At 37.4% G+C, this 19,019-nt stretch overlaps 1 protein-coding gene across 13 annotated transcripts in view; it reads left to right on the top strand.

Annotated features, from left to right (window-relative positions):
* Nucleotides 1-19,019, top strand: part of ncam1a (neural cell adhesion molecule 1a) — a 261,999-nt gene that overhangs the window by 220,259 nt on the left and 22,721 nt on the right. For 6 of the 13 annotated variants that reach the window (XM_055046945.1, XM_055046943.1, XM_055046942.1 and 3 more), the window contains 2 exons: nt 12,982-13,106; nt 14,050-14,230. In XM_055046945.1, coding sequence (XP_054902920.1) covers nt 12,982-13,106; nt 14,050-14,230 — 306 coding nt within the window. Of the gene's footprint in view, nt 1-2,893; nt 2,909-4,615; nt 4,664-12,981; nt 13,107-14,049; nt 14,231-19,019 lie in introns of all 13 variants that reach the window. The other 7 variants (XM_055046939.1, XM_055046944.1, XM_055046937.1 and 4 more) reach the window with 3 other exon arrangements.

Here is a 19,019-nt window from a genome sequence, read left to right as displayed (position 1 = left end):
CTAACATGTTTGTTTGAATAAACTGGTGATTTTATTAAAGTAGAACATTGTTGCTGTTTTTTTAAAGTGACTACTGTAGACGGTTCTAATTGGATGCTTTCTGACAGCAATGTCTGATAGAAAGAAAGTTTAACTTAAAGAATGTGAACTGACAAAATTCAATAGTTTAGGGCAAATTGTACAACATCCAATATCTTGCAGAGTTTTGGAAAACTGTAAACACGTAACTTTTTCAAAATTATATATAAATTATATAACATTTTGTGAATAACAGGTGTATATTCTATTGGATGCTTAACAGGAGTAATTTATTCTATTTTCTATAGGCATTTCAATATTCAGCATGAACAACTTAAAAATAAAACGCCAACAAAATGAACAGCATTTCAGTTTAAAATGTGCTCTTCTGCTTCATCACTTTTAGTTTAGTGCGGGCCTGCTTCAACTTTACACTTAACACCAGCAGTAAGGAGACTTTTATTGATCTAAATGTTTCTCTCGCCACTAAACACCCCATCCGTGCTCAAAGAAGCGAGGAGGTAAATTTGTGCACGATCCCAGAGTCATTGCTCAAACAGTGGTTGGTAGGGTCACGTTGTTCTGGCTCTTGTTTCTTAGAGCCCAGTGGCTTGTTTTTGAGTCCCTGCAGATCTGATAAAAGCAACAAAGAAAGTGAGGCAGGAGGGAGAGAGATGAAACTGACGGAGATGTTGTCATGGTAACACCAAAAAGCTGCCTTCGGCACATGAAGAGTGTTGAAATAATGTCATGGGTTTTTAAAATTTTTGCTTCATTCACTGCATTAAAGTTGATACTGGAGGACTTAGAAAGGAAACTTCACACATCATGTTGCAATGCACATACTATGCATCAAACAGGCTTTTATTGTTTAGATTTTTGATTTGCAGAGTGTGCCGAATGCACACCAAAATGTGCATGTTTGTAGGTTTCGGTGACATGATTTACTGGAGATCAGATCACTATGTGTAAATTTAGGATTTAATTATTTTTTAGTCAGTTTAAAAATAATATGTTAGCATATTGTAGCTTGGCGGGCTGTTTTTGATCCAAAAAGGAATTTCGAGTGTTTTTTATGCATAATCAAAGGCACCAGAAGCCTACGCTAACAGGCCAGTGTTTCAAACCTCGAAAAAGATTTGAAATGAGATAGCGGTGGTGGAAACAAATCTCTCTTTTTTGACACATTGAGATGGGGACACAATACTTCTTATTCCGTTAAAAGAAGAAGTTGATGGTTAATAACCTAAACTGGTGGATCACATTGAAGTTGCACTAAAAGTGAAAATGACTGGGAAAAGACTCATACCATATGAAGGCTGTGGTAGAATAAGTTGCAATCATTTGAAGCATGCCACCAGGCCCTGCAACTATCGACCAGTAGAGCATCAAGCAAACAATATCAAAGACCCCCAGAACTCAGAAGGTGAAGCAAACTTTGAGATTCATTCCAGTGTTTGTGACCATCTGATCCATGGCAGGCAGATGGGTGTACGCTCTACACAACAGCAGTGTTTGGGATGAACAGATGAATAAATCAAATATATATCAGAGTAGCTGCAGAAGGATTTCGTTTTTATGACAGATAAAGTGATGAAAAGGTGTTAGGCTCATTATTTATCTGTGAATGGAGTCAGCTGTTTGTTAGTTCACATTCAGGCTAAGCCTTTATTTTTCTCAGAGCTGGAGGATATTTTCCAAGTATTCTTTTTTGGCTGGAGTTTTTAGGTTTATATTATTTTTTTATTGAACTGAAAGGTCTTGGGTAATCATCGATTTATAACTGAATCAAAGCCTTTTGAGTGAGAGAAGGCTAGAAATTTTCTCTAGCTCAGAAAATTTCAACAAAGCTCCATCATGTTATCCATTCTGAGGGTCTTTAACTTTCTTGTCATTCAGATCTTCACGTCAGCGTCATGAATGGATGTTTGTTTTTCTGTCTTGCGCCCTTTGTCTCCTGCTTCCATCTGCACCTCATCTCCTTGCTGCTCCTGTCGAAGAGTCCCCTTCAACATTTTCCTTCTTTTGCCTGATTCATCTTTGTTATGAAGATGTTTAATCTGGTGTTCGAGCCACAAATTGGCTCTTCTAATTTTCCACTAGTCTGTAGACATAAAATCAAGTTCATTGAGATTTAAATTGCATTTGCAAAGCTGTGAAAAAGTGTTTGTCCCTTGCAGATTTCTACAAATGTTGCTGTTTTGCCACATTAACATCATCGGATTAATTTTAATAAAATATTTTTTTTTTCAGTTTTCAGAATGATTATTTAATTTACTAAGAAACAGAAGCTATCCAAAGCAAACTAGCCTTATGTGTAAATCATATTGGCCCCCATGTTAAATCATGAATTAACTGTGAATAACTACATTTTTGGTCCACTTTTACTGACATCATCCAAGTCTAATTACTGTTTGACCTAAAGAATCAGGAAATCACTTCAATAGATCCTGTTTGACAACATGAAGTGGTCTAAAAGATGTCAATATGCAACAGTTCATGTTCTGATCGAAGCAAAGAACAGATTGACTATGGAAAAATGTCACAAGCCTGTTTCTAAAACCTTCCACAAGTGGAGAAAAAGATTTTTAGTTACTCTTGAATAAAAATATTCATAGATGGAGGGCTGGAAGTCATTACATTTCACTTGTGTGTTATGACAGCATCTTTTAAAAAAGTGAAAAAGAAGAGAAAGAAAATGCATAATTCTCAGTGAGGCGGTGTAGGAGAATGGCACAGGGTTAATGATGCAGCAGGACACAGCTGCCCTTTTTCATTGATCATATTTCTCATTTTATTGTTTCTGTTCTCTTTGTGTTATTGTTTTCTCATGTTTTTCCCCTCCATCTATTCTGTATTCCACTGGACTTCTCAGAATATTCTCTCACAAGTAAGTTCTTCTTCTCCCTTTCTTATCTGCTTATTATCTGCAGTTTGCATCATATCCATTGAACATTTTTCATTATTAACAATGTTAACCACGAAATGACGTCTTTACTGATTCACATTCATTCATCACATGCCCATTTCCTTAATGTAAAGTTGATTGAAGATGTTTTCACATAGGTGCGATGACAGTAGCGATTTGTCCTGTTTCGTCTTTTGTGTGAAATGCAGCAGTGGCTCAAGTCACTCTCAGACATGGAGAAAAGACATAAACACTAGAGGAGGCCTGGGTCATGTAATAATCAATTTCCATCCTGATCATTTTTTGCAATATTAAATAAATTCAGACTGTATTCCAGAAAGTTTGTAACTTGGTCTGTAAAAGAAGCATTCATACACCTTGAATCTCTCCACATTTTGTCATGTTACAACTACAAGGTTCAATGAAAACATTAGAGAGCAAACATAATCACGAGGACCAGGGAATCCAGCAGATAGGCTGTTTAAAAAATTTAAAACAAGAGCTGGATTTTAAATTTAAAACAGATTTGGGTTTTAAAATAACATCTGAGTTCTTTTCCCGTAAAGCTCTGTTCAGTGTGTCATCCGAACATGGAGACAGGACGAACCTTTGGTTCTGCAAAGTACCAACTCATGGTGCTGAATACAAAGTTAAGCCACAGTCTTCAGACTTTTCTATGAAATCCTTTGAAATCATGTGCTGTTTGTCTTATATCTCAGAATTATAAAGCAGTGTGTGCTAATCTATCACATAAAGTCCCATAAATTACTTTGAAATTCCAGGTCTTGATGTGATAAAATGCAAAAGGGTTCAAAGGGTACAAATATAGTTGGAAGGCAGGTAAAGCAGCTCTGCTTATTCTAAAAGCTTGACTTAATTTGCACCTTAATTAGTCAGATACAAGGCAGGATGGAGGCAGCATCCAGGGAATAAACTCAGTTCTGATGGAGATGGTGTTTACTTCAAAAATGTTTATTCCTACACTGTGAGGAACCCGGAATCCCGCAGGACCATAAAAAGTTGGACTCGCTTTTGGGAAAACAAATATCCATTGAACTTTGTTCAAAATGCAATGACTAAAACATGCACTCTGACATTTTCATCAACAAAACCATTGTTTGTTTTTCTGTTTTGCTCAACAACAAAAAAAGCATAATCAGATTTTAATGGAAAAGTAATTTTGATCCAAGAGTCAAAACTGATTTAAAATATGCTAAAGTGCAATTGATTTTTTTCACTAATTATCCTTCATCACCTCAACTGAGCTTACCGACATATTGTCTTTTTTATTTTGAAATGATTTGAACCATGAATAATAAAACTGGGTGTAGATTTATTTCCCTGTTGAACTCATCAGCTCTGACAGGTTATTTATTGTCATTAATGCCAATTACATCAGCATAGGCCATACATTATAGTTAGTTCACATTTGCTTTGTTACTGAAAAGTCTACGTTTTCAAATAGATTTGAAATTCAGTTATTACAGCAGGTGTAATAAATCTCCACACCTGAAGGTTTAGCACATTGAACAGGACTTGAATACATTGTTGGTGCTCAGCTCTTGTCCAATCAGATGCCGGGTCACATTAACGGCAGCAGCTGCTGCATGGGAGCATTCCTGCTGTTTGTGATCATCACTAAGCACTGAGCACTCCTGCTTCTCTCATGCTGTTCTCACCATTTTTCAGTTGCATCATCGATCCCACCTGCTATCGCTGCCACCACTATGGCCATTAGTGAGTATACGCGAGTCCAGCAGTGTGCCTGTCACATCTCTCTGTCCTGCCTGCCTGGCTACACACTTAGCGTAGATGTTCATTAATACTTGATGTGGCTCACAGGAGAGATTGTGTTCTACATGATGAGCATAACCAGTACCAGTTCACTAGCTTATATTGGCAGCTTAACTGCTTTTCTAACTCTGTTGAGTCGTCCTTAATCGCACTAACACTTAACAGCTTAGAAGGGACAAACTTACTGGTTCTGCAGGGTTCCTGCACATTCGAAGTTGCATATTTTTCTCAAAAGATCTCTGAACTTTTTAACTGATTTTTAAACGCTAAAGTTCATCTTGAATATATGACAAAATTTTCTAGATGGTTGGATGGATAAAAATATGGAGCGACAGATGGAAAGATGGAGCAGCTGGTGAGATGGTGGATGGAGCGACAGTTCAAAAGATGGACAGACATGGATGAAAGAACAGATGTTTGAGCGGTGGGGTCGATGGACGGACAGATGGAAGGGTGGACAGACAGATGAATAGTTGAATGACCAGCCACAAAAAATGTGGTTGGTCAGATGGAAATTATCGGAATTCAAAAAAACTTTGAGATAACAAATATTTTTTGCTTACTAATTTTTTTCAAACTAATCCTAATTTCTGTATGTTCTTAAATTCCCTTCCTTTCCAGACTGCATAGGAACCCAGTTTGTGGTTATATATGTTTATATATTTAGTTTCCCCGAAGGTCAAAATTGTGAAGTCTGTTTCATTATGATAGAGGACGTTTACGTTTCCTGTGGTGTTGCTCTTACAGAGTGAATCAGTGATTGCAGAACTAACGTATTTTTAGTAGAGGTAGCGATGAAATACTAGCATGTTGCTGTAAAAGTTGTGGGTTTAAATCCTAAACTTTGTCAAGCAGCATGTTTATGCTTTTGTGTCAGCATAAATAGTGAGTCATACTTATAGTGAGTCAAACCTTCTGTCCTAAGGCTGTAACTCTTATTGATGTTGATCCACAACCAATGTTGGTGTCTTAGTGTAAGATTGTTCTGTTGACTAAACTAAACTATAATTTTTACTCCAATTTTAATGTTTAGGATTAAAAAAGTTATATTTCTTCAAAAGAACAATGTAATCCCATCATTCCACAAACTCCATGAGTTAGGATTCTTTTCAGCATATAGTCTTTGTCTTTATGTTTATCCTCCAAACCCTGAACATACATAAACATCTTTATTATGATCATATTAGTTCAGCTTCCAAATGTCTTTCAAAAAGTTGTCTTGTCATCACTTCCTGTAGTCACTACATTCCAGATTAAGTCCTTATTACGTAGGAAATCAGGCCAAGAAGAAACCGAGGTTTGTTTTGCTGACGTTATGCAGAACTTTGACTTCCCCCTGTAGAGATGGGTTCTTTCTCTTCATAACGGGCCTCAGCTACTTTTCACCCTGGTACGAATTAGCATCTATTCATAATCGAGTCGTGTCTATCAAGAATTTCTCCTAAAACATCAGCTCATAAAACAGTTTCCTGGGAATTAATTGTAGGTTTGTAACATTGACTTTGTGTTTTACTCTTCATTGCTTTGGGTGCAGGGGTTTTGTACCTTCAGCTCCTACTAGCAGGTATCTGGAGTGTGTGGCATGTTGGGGTAAGTCAGGCCACAGAAGAATGGTTTTACTGAAAGGTGCCTTTTCTTTTCTGTTGATTTATTTTTCTGCCTTCTCTCTGCACACAAACTTATTCCTCACTCAAGTTTTGTGATGAGGAGATCTTAAAGAAGGACAGCTGGAAGAAGGTTTGGGAGTGTCTGCGATCATTATGGAGAATTTATTATGAGACATACAAATCAATGTAAACGATTTGTATGTTATGTAGCAAACATAACATACATTATGTAGCAAACAGCAGGTCATATGTCAGAAAAAGGGAATTGTTGTTTTCTTTCTCATAGAAAGTATTCCTGGCTCAGTGGGTCTGTGTTCAGCTGTCTCTGCCCTGGTACTGATGGAGGGGTTGTCACCATTAACTTTATTTTAACCTCTCTTTTTTCCCAATAGAAAGCACTACTGGTCCAGTTCTTCTGTGTTCTTCTTCCTTAACAAACCTGTTTTTCTTTTCTACAGACTGCTGTGATGATCCAGCTCTTTTCTGTTTAGCTCTAAAGACACTGACTAAGCCAGTGGTTCCCAAAGTGTGGGGCATTGCGCCCCCCATAGGGGGAGGCACGGGAAGCAATATGGGTGAATGAAGTGAAAAAAAAATTGTTACATCAAAGTGTTTCACTGTAAAGTGTGTTTTGTTGCAACCTGAAGTATGAAATAAACTTCAGTGGAGTTTGAAAACAAAATATGTGTATAGGTTTATGTCTGGTTGAACGATGTGCGTCCCCAGTTGAATTTCTTTTCTTTTTGGGGGGGATTTTATTGTTATCCATAGGGAGGCCCAGAAAATCTTTGGGAACCACTGGACTAAGCCATTGTGGCCCTTGAGGTTGTGTTCTGTCTTTTGTTCTTTCAGAAGATTTCCCCTGACTCAATACGTTATTTGGTTCAGTTGTAAAACTTCCTGGACAAAGACAGTGATAGTCTTGCTGCCATCAACCTTTTGCATTTTCTTCTGGGGTTTTTAGTCATAGAAAGTGCTCCTGTCTCAGGTGTCTTTCATGAACAAAATTATTAATAATTATTGCTTCCATGACCTTGTGTTTGTGTTTCATGTGTTTCTTTCCCAGAGAAGGAACAACAGGCACAGTCATTATGTGTTTATTTTTAATTTATGTTTCACACTGAGCCTGGTTTTGTTGGAAGCTCACCTTTGTTAAAAAAGAGACATTTCTGCCCACTGGTACCACATGCATGCTCCAGACTGCTGCAAAGTCAATGTCTGAATGCGAGCAGCTGAGCTGTATTTTAGAAGTTGCTGTTTTGGGGGGGGATAAAAAAAAAACAGTTAATAATATGAATGATTTATTTATTTATTTTTTTAATACTAAAATATTGTGAATGTGTATTTTTGGTTAAATATAAGATAGTTAGTCTGACACCGGTCTGTGTTGTTGCAGAAACTGGGGGGGAAGCTTTAACTTGTTGCTCTGAACAAGAAGTTGCACAGGAATCACTGACACCGTGCTTTTTAAATTCATTTTTAAAAAAATAGTTCACTTTTAACTGACTAACGTTACCATGTGCATTGCCTTTGTTAATGCAATAAACTCCAGGAATCACCTAAATGAACCATGTGCTCTCTGTAGTTTAACCAGACTGGTCATGTCTCAGACGCAGATTTAACAATAGGCTGCTTGTGTTCACAGTTCGTGCATCATCATTCAGTTGTTCCTGCATCACTGTGACAAAGGTAACAAATCCTCAGGTCTGGTGTCTGTCAGGTCTTAGATGTGTCAGCCCCTCCTCAGTACTCCATTCGGTCCTGCAGAGGCCCAGTATTGGATCTGGGCCATGCAGAACCGGATGAGCTGAAGCAGTGAAACGTCTAAGACCTGCAGGACACCGGCTACTCAGGTCTGATGGTGTGTCAAGTTTTCATGTGTTCATACTTAATGTGTTGTTTCACACTTGGTTCGCATGATTGGTTCATGGAAAACTGCAGACGTTTCTCTTTTATTCATGCCCACATCCGATCCAAACCCAGCTTTGCTTTCTTTTTAAATTAATTTGCTGTAAATTGAAGGCAACATTGATTTTATTAGCTTTTTTTAAGTTGCCTTGTTCCTCTTCTCTCCAGTAACCTTTTTAAAAAGATTCAGTTGAGGGATTGATCTGCTCCTCTTGTTTTGATTTGCTATTTTGTCTCTAACATTTTCATTTGTTTTGTTTTTTTGTTGACACGTTTTCATCATTTCAAAAATGTTTTGTATGTTTTCCATGTGGCTCCCCGCCCTGCCCCTCTCCCCGCTCTGGCCCTCCCGTATTTTCTTTGACCAATCATGTCCGTGCCCATCATGTGGCTGCGCCATGCGACTCTTGCATGGTGCTGACGATGTGGTCTTCGGTGATCAACAGAAGGTAATTTTCCTTTCAAATTAGATTGAAACACTTTAGATCATTCTGTCATTCTTCATTCAACTTTAGCATAGAAGCATGAAATCATCACATGACAGATATTTTATATCATTCATTGTCATGGTTGTAAAATTAGCCCCAACTAACTGGATTTAACCTGTAATGGGCTTAGATTTTAGTATTTTTTTAAATAGTTTCATGTAATATTTGAATTTTTAGAGGAACTGAATTTAGGAGACTGCCATAGCTGAGAGCCATTTTGATACAAATGAACAGAAATAAATGTCTGAATTATTTTATTTTGTCTGTAACAGATATCTAAGATTCGAGTTTTACTTCTAAATTTCAGTTTATTGAGATGCACCTGCGTGGAATCTGACTCAATTTTCTGGAGGATTCCTGATCTGAACAGATTTAAATCATTTCTAAATGTGGGACTCACTTCACGTTAAGAGTAAAGTGGAAACTGGTTACAGTGTCTGGAAAATAATAATAATAAATGAATGAAGTACTAAACCTGTTTTAGCCAGCTGTCCAACGGTGTGCAGCAACAGGTAGAGGAGGGGCAATGCTATATTACTTTCTATCAGCTCTGGTCATCTTGACACTTTCTCACAGGATCCCTTTGAACCTGTTTGCAGTTTTTAAAACCGTATGTTTTCAAAACCCAATACCGGAAACAGACTCTTTGTCTTTCGTTTAGTTTTTCTATATTTTCATATTCCTGGGTGCAATAAATGCATTAATGAGAAATATTTTTTTCATATTTGCATTTATCTTATGTATCCTCACAAGGTGCCACTTGGAGCCATCTGCAGCATTCTGACTGCAAAACACGATCCTCCACAGGATCATTTTCCATGCTTTTTATTTTCAACGAGTTTAGACTCTCATACGGCACTGATTGGAGGCACTGCAACTCGTGTGCATCTCCGCAGCGTCCCCTGCAAATTAAATTTCTTCTCTTTCCTCCTCCCTGCACCTCCTTCCTGTTTGCATGTGTCTGCGTCCTTAGTGTCATGTCTTCTTCGTGGAAACACAAATTTAACTTCATTTTGATTTTTGCTCAGTTACGTTCAGCAACAGACAGAGGAGTGAACACAAAACCTAGATCTACTTCTGTATGTTTCTAACTTCTGTTGTCTCTGATTGTTTGCTGGGATGTGAGGAAAGGTGCCACCGTCTGCATGTGGACTCCCACCACCTACAGGCATGTCTCATTTGGAAATGATGGGTGGTGGGCGCGCCACATGCTCCACCCTCTTTGTGTGGCACCTACTGTACATTTGCCAGCCCTCATTGTGAGTCTTTCATCCTAACCACTTCACTTTCTCTCTCTGAGTGTTATAGCTTCAGAAAGTTTGTTCCTAATCCAGACTGATGCTTGTGGATAACTACTCTGAATGCTTCACTGCTCCTACTGCTGCTTTCACTAACACTTTCTAATTTATTTCCAGCCTCAGTCATGCTCTCACCAGCCTGCTGGGTTGTAGTCTGCAGCACTCTAACCTACAGAATAAAGTGTCATCATGCGTATTCATCTCAATAAGTTCAACTGCTAGCGCTGATCTGTAGAATATTAAAAATCTGTGCAAGAGACACTTTTTTAGGGCAATTTAAAATAAATGCATGAATTATATTTTCTCCTCTCCTCCGCTTTCCGGAAAATTAAAGTTCAAGCTGTGTGCGATCTGTTTTCGAAATTTACATAACCAATCAGCTTACAGCTAATGAGTTTTTGTTTTTTTAGTCGCAATCTCCACAACCATCACAAAACTGCATGAGAAGAAGCAAACATTCAAGACAAAACGCACCAAGAACCGCGCTGACCTTCTCTCCCATAAGCCTATGTAAATGTTATTAAAAGTAATAGGATAACATGTCCAATCAAGGCCTACAGGCTCATTATCCTGCGACCGAGCAGAAATTACTCAGGAGGACGGAGCTGATAATGAGGAGCCTGGAGGAGAGCAGCACCTCCGTCAGAGAGCAGCCTTTCTAAACCCTCATGCTGTCCTTCAGCTGATAATCCACACGCAGTCAATTCTAACGCTTATATCATTTCTCACCCTGGCCTTAAAATGTTGGTTTATTTCTGACTCAACAAGTGCTTCAAATTAGCTGCCATGGTTTCTTTTTTTTATTATTATTAATTATTTATTTTTATTTTTTAAAATGTCACATGGAAAAGGCAAGCTCATTTGTTGAACAGAAATGATATCTCTTCATGTATAAGTGCAGAGGTAAGAGTGGTTCAGGTTTTGGAAATGAAACCACTCCAACAAGGTTACTAGGATACACTGATTTTTTGTGTGTGTGTGTGTGGGGGGGGGGGGGGGGTTGACTCCAATTTTAATGTGACTTTTTGAAATCTCACTTTTAAAAAAACTGATTAGAATTAACCATCTAATGACAAGAAACAAACCAGCTTAGCTGAGATTTAGATTTTAAAATTCTATTTTGACTAAATACTATCTAATGACCCTGAGCAATTATTGGCACCCAGGTAAAAATGTTTGTGATGTGTAAATCTAAATATTCAGTCCATCCAGTTTTTTTTTTTTTTTTGTTCAATTGTACTATCATAGAAAATCATTCAAAATCAACAAGTGCTTTGTTTTTCTCCCTAATGCGCCATTTTGAGTTTATTGCAAATATTCAGCTGAGATGGTCAAAAGAACAAATGACTGCTAACTCCCACCTGCAGGTGGCAGCATTTCTTATCTTCTATATGTAGATTCTGGAAAAGGCTTACTGAGTAAAAATAATGCAAAAGTAATTGCAAATGTTTCTACAATAGCACTATAAAATCCATAATTTTGATTGCAAAAATATCATAAAAAACAGAAACTGTGGAAATGACTGAATAGTTCTCTTACTCATCCATTCCCTTAGACTGAATTTATTTTCAATGCAGAATTGAATTTACCTCAGTTGTAACTAAACAAGTCTGAAGTATGTGGATTATCTTATGGAGCCACTATTCCTGAACCAGGGTTTTTCAGTTGAAATGAATGCTCCTAATTCACACTTCAATCTCTAAATAGCAGCAACATGCTTCCAATATGATACTTTGTATGTATGGAATGTCTGGCAACTCGGCTGCTTTTAAACTGGAAGACGTGACAAGCCCGTCGTCTACAACAGAGTTAGTTTTCTTGTAGCCATTTTCCTGAATTATGAAGAGAAAAACACATCTTTATATCAAATTCATGTTCTTTAGCATTTCCTATTTTGAAGAGTGACTAACTTAGCTTCTCATTTCAATCATTTTTCTCTCATCAAAGCATCAAAAGTTATGGATTACTAATCCATTTCCTGACATTCTGATTTACCTAAAATCATAAATTAACAATTCATCCAGTGACATTTATTTTATGGGAATTACCTTAAAATATCTATAGTTTCCTAACTTGGGATTAATATTCAGCTATTAATACCTACAGTCAAGCTAAATGTTGAATTTATCTTAAAAAAATAAACATCTAATGTTAGTTTCAACAAATGCTTATTTGTTTCGAGGCCATAACATAAAAATATGTTTGGTCCTACTGTTACAGTATTATAGAGGATAAACATAGAACAGCTTGGATGACAATATAATTAACATTACATTTTACAGTCATCTGATTCTAACAGCTTGTATTTTAAGAAGCGGTTCCATTTAAATGAAGTCAGTTCCAAAATTTAGTTCAGCGTTTACCCTAGAAGAAAACTGTGGATTATTTTCGGTTGGGTTCAGTGAAGTAGTGATTAGTAGTAAGTGAAACACTTGATGCATCCAACACACCTGAATAGGATGGAGGTGATACAGCATCCTCACACCTTAAGGTGGTAAACATTTAGAGAATTGCTCTGACCTTAGACATGATAAACTTCAGCTAGTAGCTATTTTTATTTTACCCATTTTAAGCCAGGGAGCTTAGAAATTGAATGCCATGTTTTATTGTCTTTCCTTCATCGAAGAGTTGTCTATCACAACAAACTTACAAAAAAAGAAATGAGCAACTTAAGAAGAGTAAAGTATACATTTTAATAAATTTGCTTCATTTTCATTTTTATCAGACTATTTATTTGTTTATTGATAATTGTGGACATTTTTTCTCAGTGAATTAATCAATTCAACTTACTATGCAAGGAAATCACTGACTACTCTGAACTCCTTCACAGAACCCCTTTCAAATGAAATCCAGATATTTTCCTTAGTTTGTGCAAGTTAACTTAAAATGTGTAGCGTCTAAAACACAAACCGGGCAAAACATATTGATGTAACTAATAATAATGTTCTGATTTTGTGCAGGGGAACCAACTTCTCCCATACTAGAAGTCACACCTATAAAGAGCAGTAATTCTGCTAAAGTCAAGTGGACCAAGCAGGACGACGGAGGCTCACCCATTAAGCACTACCTGATCAGATACAAGGCTGTGAGTACACCGGGCAAGGAGGTAACAGGGTGCCACTTTGCATTTTCTCCATTTCTTCACCGATTAGCATGAGAAAAAAACAAAATCCTGGAGACATCCTGCTGCCAAATGGAAGCAGGAGATACCAGCTGGGTTCTATCATGAGGAGAAGCGCCAATAGCAACACAAACACATTTAGCCTCACTTTAATCCAAGCTATTGTTTTAAGGCTACAATTTGTATCGTCTTGAAACAAACACATGCTCCCAGACTGGGTTCTGCCAATTTTAAATGAGCATTTTTCACTGGGGAGAAAGAAAAATTACCAGTAACACTAAATCCCCGGTTGGCTTCCAACCAGTGGTTGTTTACAACTGAGTTCTGTTAAATGGTAATTTAAAAAAAAAAAATAATTTTCATACAGATAAACAGTAGATTTGCCTTCTGAAAGGATTTTTCTTGGAGAGGAGCCGGGCTAATGTTTGGGCCACCTCAGCGGATGTTAGCTGCTGGTTGTGATTCAGAGTTTGTAAAACTGAAATATATGAAAGATTTTATTTAACCTGGAAGCCCCAGGTGAGTCGATGCAGATCTCTGATTCCTGGTCAAATTATAAATCCAGGTGAAGCAAGACATCAACAAAAACTGCATTATCTAACACTAAACCAGATCAAATCAGACGAAACATTGTATGTTTTAGGCCACTTGAGGAAATCAAGCTGATTTTTATTTGTTAAATGCAAGAATAATAAAAATTATTAATATTTTAGAATATATTTTCTTCAAATCTAGAAATATTCACATTTTCTAAATCTGAAAAAGTGTGCTTAATGTAGTGTATGCATAAATCTGGTTTCGACATTTTGTTTTGACCGGTGGCAGGTATGCATTCATTTTGAAATAACCGCCTCCCTATGCTACACTGTGCTGACGCCTGTCCTGTCTGCACCCCGCCCCCCACCAGAAGCACATGTCTGACTGGAAACCGGAAATGCGCCTCCCCTCTGCCAGCGATTACGTAATGCTGAATGGCCTGGACTGGAACACGGATTACGAGATCCTCGTGGTGGCGGAGAATCAGCGGGGCCGATCCGAGCCGTCCATCACTTCCTTCAGAACAGCTTCAGAGCCCACCACCGTCCCAGGTACCACTTCCATCATTCCGCCTCAGACATCCACACACATCATCTCGAGCTCCCACCGTGACCAGACAGCCTCATGATCTGACATGAATAATCTGGGATCGTCAACGCAGTTGACTGGGATTTTATTTGGTAGACCAAAACAAAGTAGTTCATAAATGTGACATTTAAGAAGAATGAGGTAAAAATTTGAAGATTCAACCCCTTTTACTTTGATACCAGCTGTTCGTCCTCCCTTCATGGCCTTTATGCAAGAGTGGTGAGAAGATGCTGTTTTGGATAATGCATGCTTAATGGACAATCATAATGTCCTTCATGGGACAGTGGTGGAGTCAGTCAGAGGTTTCTTCAGATCTGCTGTAACACAGACCTCTGCCACACAGCTGTCAGTGTCTGCAATGACTCCTTAAAGAAACTTGGATAGTTTAAGTTACAACGCCTTTTTGTTTCATAAAGTTCTTTTGAATTTAAACAAACATACGATGAGAGCCGCAATGGAATTGTTGAGATTAAAGCATAATCAGGATTTAAAATGGCCAGAGTCAAATCTGGATTGAACTTTAAACATTTTAGACTTAGACTTGTACTTTATTGATCCCTTGGGAAGACTCCCTCAGGAAATTATTTTGCACAGAAGAATAGACAAAAATATTTATTCCTAGATGTGGAGTGCTGTTGGAGAGAAGCCTGACCAGGCTGAAGCACTTCTACAAAGTACAGACTAAGGAATATAAATTTACTCCACTTCATATTTATGGACTACTGTATGCTAGACTTTCACAAAAAATCCCATTCAACTGCCTTGCAGTCTGCGGTTGTACTGTAAAGGCTTGAATAAGTTAAGAGGCTGAATTTTTCTACAACCTAATGTCGATAAAATGGAGCAGATGTTTTAAAAACTGCAGTGTGTTTTACATGGCAGACCTGGTCACGGTCAAGCCTCTGCTCTGTTGTGTTTAAACCTTGTGACCTTGGACTGCCTCCCCGTCACACTAAACCTGAGCAGTGGAACACATTAATCACTCTCTATCATTTTCTATTTATCTATTTTCTCTATTTTCATTCTCTATGTTTTCATGTCTTCCTTCTTCATTTTTGTCGCATAATGCAATACTTATCACACCAAATATTCTGTTGTGGTTTTCATGGGGTGTTAATACTTTTGCAAGACTGTTGTGCATGAATGGATTCAGGCAATTCCTGTAGCACCCAACAGCCAATCAGAAGAGTGAGCAGACTCACGGGACAAACCGTGCTAAACATCGACATGATGTTTCATAGAGAGTAAGAAAAATACAGCAGATGTCCTGTTTCACTGATGACCTCCCTGACTTGGCCTCATTACTCTCCATGTGTAAAGGCATCCTCTCTGTTTCACGTCCTCTCATGCTGCCTCTGTCTTTGCTTTCGCTGCTCGGTTTAGTGGCTCCCGCAGCTTTCAAGATGCGTTGCTGACCTGAATGCATGCTGTGTGGCCTAGTTAGGTGGGGATGCAGCCTTTACAGCCTTTTTTTTTTTTTTTTGCATGGTGCCTCCTCCAGTTTAAATTAACGTTTGCCATTTATAACTAAAATACCCAAAAGGGATTTTTTCTGGCTGTGCATGGCACATGAAGAAACACATTATTTTTCTTGTTTTATTATCTGCCATGTAGCAGTGGGAGGTTTGGATCTCTTCTAGTTCTACTGTAGCAGAAGTTAGCCTGGGTTTCATCCAAGTCGCTCCCCTCTTTGATTCCTCTAATTACTTCCATTTAACTTTTGTTTTGTATCAGTTCATTCTTGTTCTTTTGAAGTGTTTTGTTTTTTTTCCCCCAACTTTTTTTCTTTCACTACAAGCTGCTCTGAACCAGTTTTAGCTGAAGAAAAACAAAGGTTTATATTTTTAGATGCAACATCTGCATTTCATTGAGCATGTCCCCGCAGCTGCTCCTGGTTAAACTCACTCAGAAGCTGCTGCTTCGAAAACAAACAATGAATTTCAGCTTCCAATCCAAATAAAGTGTTGATATGCAGTTGAGAGATATTTTGTTGACAGTTTTTTTTTCCTGTTTTAAACTTGAGCTCCTGATCTGGGAACTCAAAAAATATGGAACAGGAACAGCATTCATTTGAAGCAATTTTGAATCTGGAACAAATCTCAGCATTACCTTCAATGCCTCTCTCTTCTGTAAAGAGATTACATGTTAAGTTAAATGCAAAAGTCATTGCATAGCTGACTTACATAGCTGACTTAATTTTGTGCAACATATCAAGACAGTTTACCATCAGTCAGTTGCTGACTCCCTACAGAAGGAGAGCAAGTCACAAAAAGTTTTTCCTAAAGAGACTGGCTCTACAGAGATTGCTGTATTCATGCAAAACCAATAGAAAGTTAAGCGGAAGGAAAAACCTGTGGTTAAAAAAAAAGATCCAAACGATAACCACAGCCTTACTGCAAAATATGTTCGTATGTCTGACCAAGTGCTCTGCACAAAGCACTTGGTCGAGGATCCTTTTGCATGAATTACTGCATCAATGCAGCATGGTACGGAGGAGACCTGTGGTTGTGCTGAGATGGAATGGAAGCAACGTTTGTTATGACTGTGCCCTTCACTCTGCTTTCTCTCATTGTTTATTTGATACCATAGTAATACAATTAGGATTCGAAGCTCTGAAATTTTCTTGTTATTTCCCACTTGGTAGAAGTTGGATTTGTTGGAATGCAGTATTTGAATTATGGTGCCCCCTACCCCCTGCTTTTTTCCTTTCACTTAACTTTCCATGAAAATGCAGAACAGGAACATGTGAAAATAATTTTGATTATTTTTAACTGAATTACTAAAACAAGCTAACTTTTAAAACATATTCTACTTTAATAAGATGCACATGTGACATGCTTCTCACTTACTTGGACATAACTGTAGCAAGTACTGACAATCGTCCAAATCTCCCCAGCGAAGGTTAAAGCTATAATAAAACTGCTGCTGAAGATCTAAACCATGCAGTCAGTCACCATCTATCCATGACTCAAACCTCATACCAAGCTTCTGTACTGGATGTGTGGTTTTTGCATGTCCTCTCCATTGGTGTGATGGTGGCAGAAGAAATGGTTTTGCTGCGGTTAGCTCTCTACTTTTTATCTTTTCTTCATGCATGCTTCTGCCCATAATGCTTCCTGATGACAGGCCTGATGTAAATTACATTTTTGTTAATTAAATTTTTGAGAAGTGTGCAAACAAGATTTCTTTGAACTTATCTCTGCTTGTTTAGTTACTCATAATAAACTCTGTTGTCAGGGCTACATTGTTTTCTCATTCAATAGATTTTCATTTCTGCTGTAATTAAAGGAGACATGACAGAATCAGAATACAGTCTAAAAAATGTATCTTACCAGTCTGTATTTCTGAAATGTTAAGAAGTGTGAATCCTGAACATCAGATGATTTAGGTTCATCCAGACTTTTCAGTCGCTTTTAGAATGTTTGTCAGATTTGGACTCAAGCCCAAAGAGAAAGTGGTTTAAATAAAAACATTCATAGCGCTATCTCAATGAACAAACAAAGCTTCCTTTTAATGGTAACAAGTTATTTTTTTTTATTGTTTCAACTTCAAAAAGAGTCACCTATGACTTGAAATTCTATAATTTGCTTGCTGGTCATAAGCAATGGTTTTTATAGTTACTCTGGACAGAACAAGGTGAGGACTATTTTGATATGATACTCTGAGTAAAGCAATAATTTTATTAGTACTCAAGCAAAAAAAAAAAAAAAAAAAAAAAACATAATTTTCTATATTCAAAACTGAAAATCTAAAATTATTCCTCCTGTTTCAGGAGACATCATCAATCTTATGTGAATGTTTGATGTTATACCATTTCTTGGTGTAATGTTTAGTTTAATCCACAGACATAATAAACACTTACACCAGCTCCTGCTAAATTATCCAGTTTTCAAGTGTGCATTGAATATAATATGGAATAAAACAGACATGACAGATATCCATGCATTTGCCTGAAGAGTTTTATTTTGTCGTTGCAAGTTAAAGAAACATAAAATCAGAATTCTTGAAACAGAAACTTATTTCAAGAACTTGTCAAATTTTTTTCAAACTTTTATATTGAGATCATGACAAAACATTTATTTTCAGTTGAATACTTCATCTGAATGACAACTAAAAGATGTCTTTATTGAAAATGAATTAGAAGCTCTCCTTTAGACATGATTCTACTGATTGCTTAGTGTATTGTGTCTACAGGATGTAACCATATACCTATTGCTTAATCACCTATCAGCTTAACACCACTGATTGTTACTTATGAGGAGGTAATGGCTAAACTCACATTAGTTCAGTAGATTGGTTTTCCACATCCAGGTTTTCATTTAACTTCAGTTAAATTTGTTAAGTTCTCAAGAACTTAACTCCAAATTATTTGCAACAAATCCACCTATTTTCATACAACACGTTTAAAATGATTTTTTAAAAAAAATGCAACTCTGGAAGCTAAAATACTTAGCAACACTACATTTGCAGGACAAGCAGTTCAGGAACGGCCTTCATTTTTCTTGCCGTAACCCCAAAGGCGGAAATTAAGAAGACGTAAGCAAGTTTTCTATGTGCGTATTAAGGAATTTGTGATGCTTGAAATGTTTAACGAGGCAGGAAGTCGGAGATTTTTATGGGCGGTTGTGAGCTCTACCCTCAGCCAATACTTTAAGGTCCACTTTACATGCTAACATAGATAAAAATTGTTGCCTGAAATTCCTTCCTTGTCGTCATCCCGTCACTTTCCATTCATTCCTGCCATAAAACATC

Source organism: Poeciliopsis prolifica, unplaced genomic scaffold (assembly GCF_027474105.1).
Source record: "Poeciliopsis prolifica strain line A6 unplaced genomic scaffold, Auburn_PproV2 SCAFFOLD024, whole genome shotgun sequence".
Lineage (NCBI taxonomy): Eukaryota > Metazoa > Chordata > Actinopteri > Cyprinodontiformes > Poeciliidae > Poeciliopsis > Poeciliopsis prolifica.
This window is presented reverse-complemented; position numbering and strand designations above follow the sequence as displayed.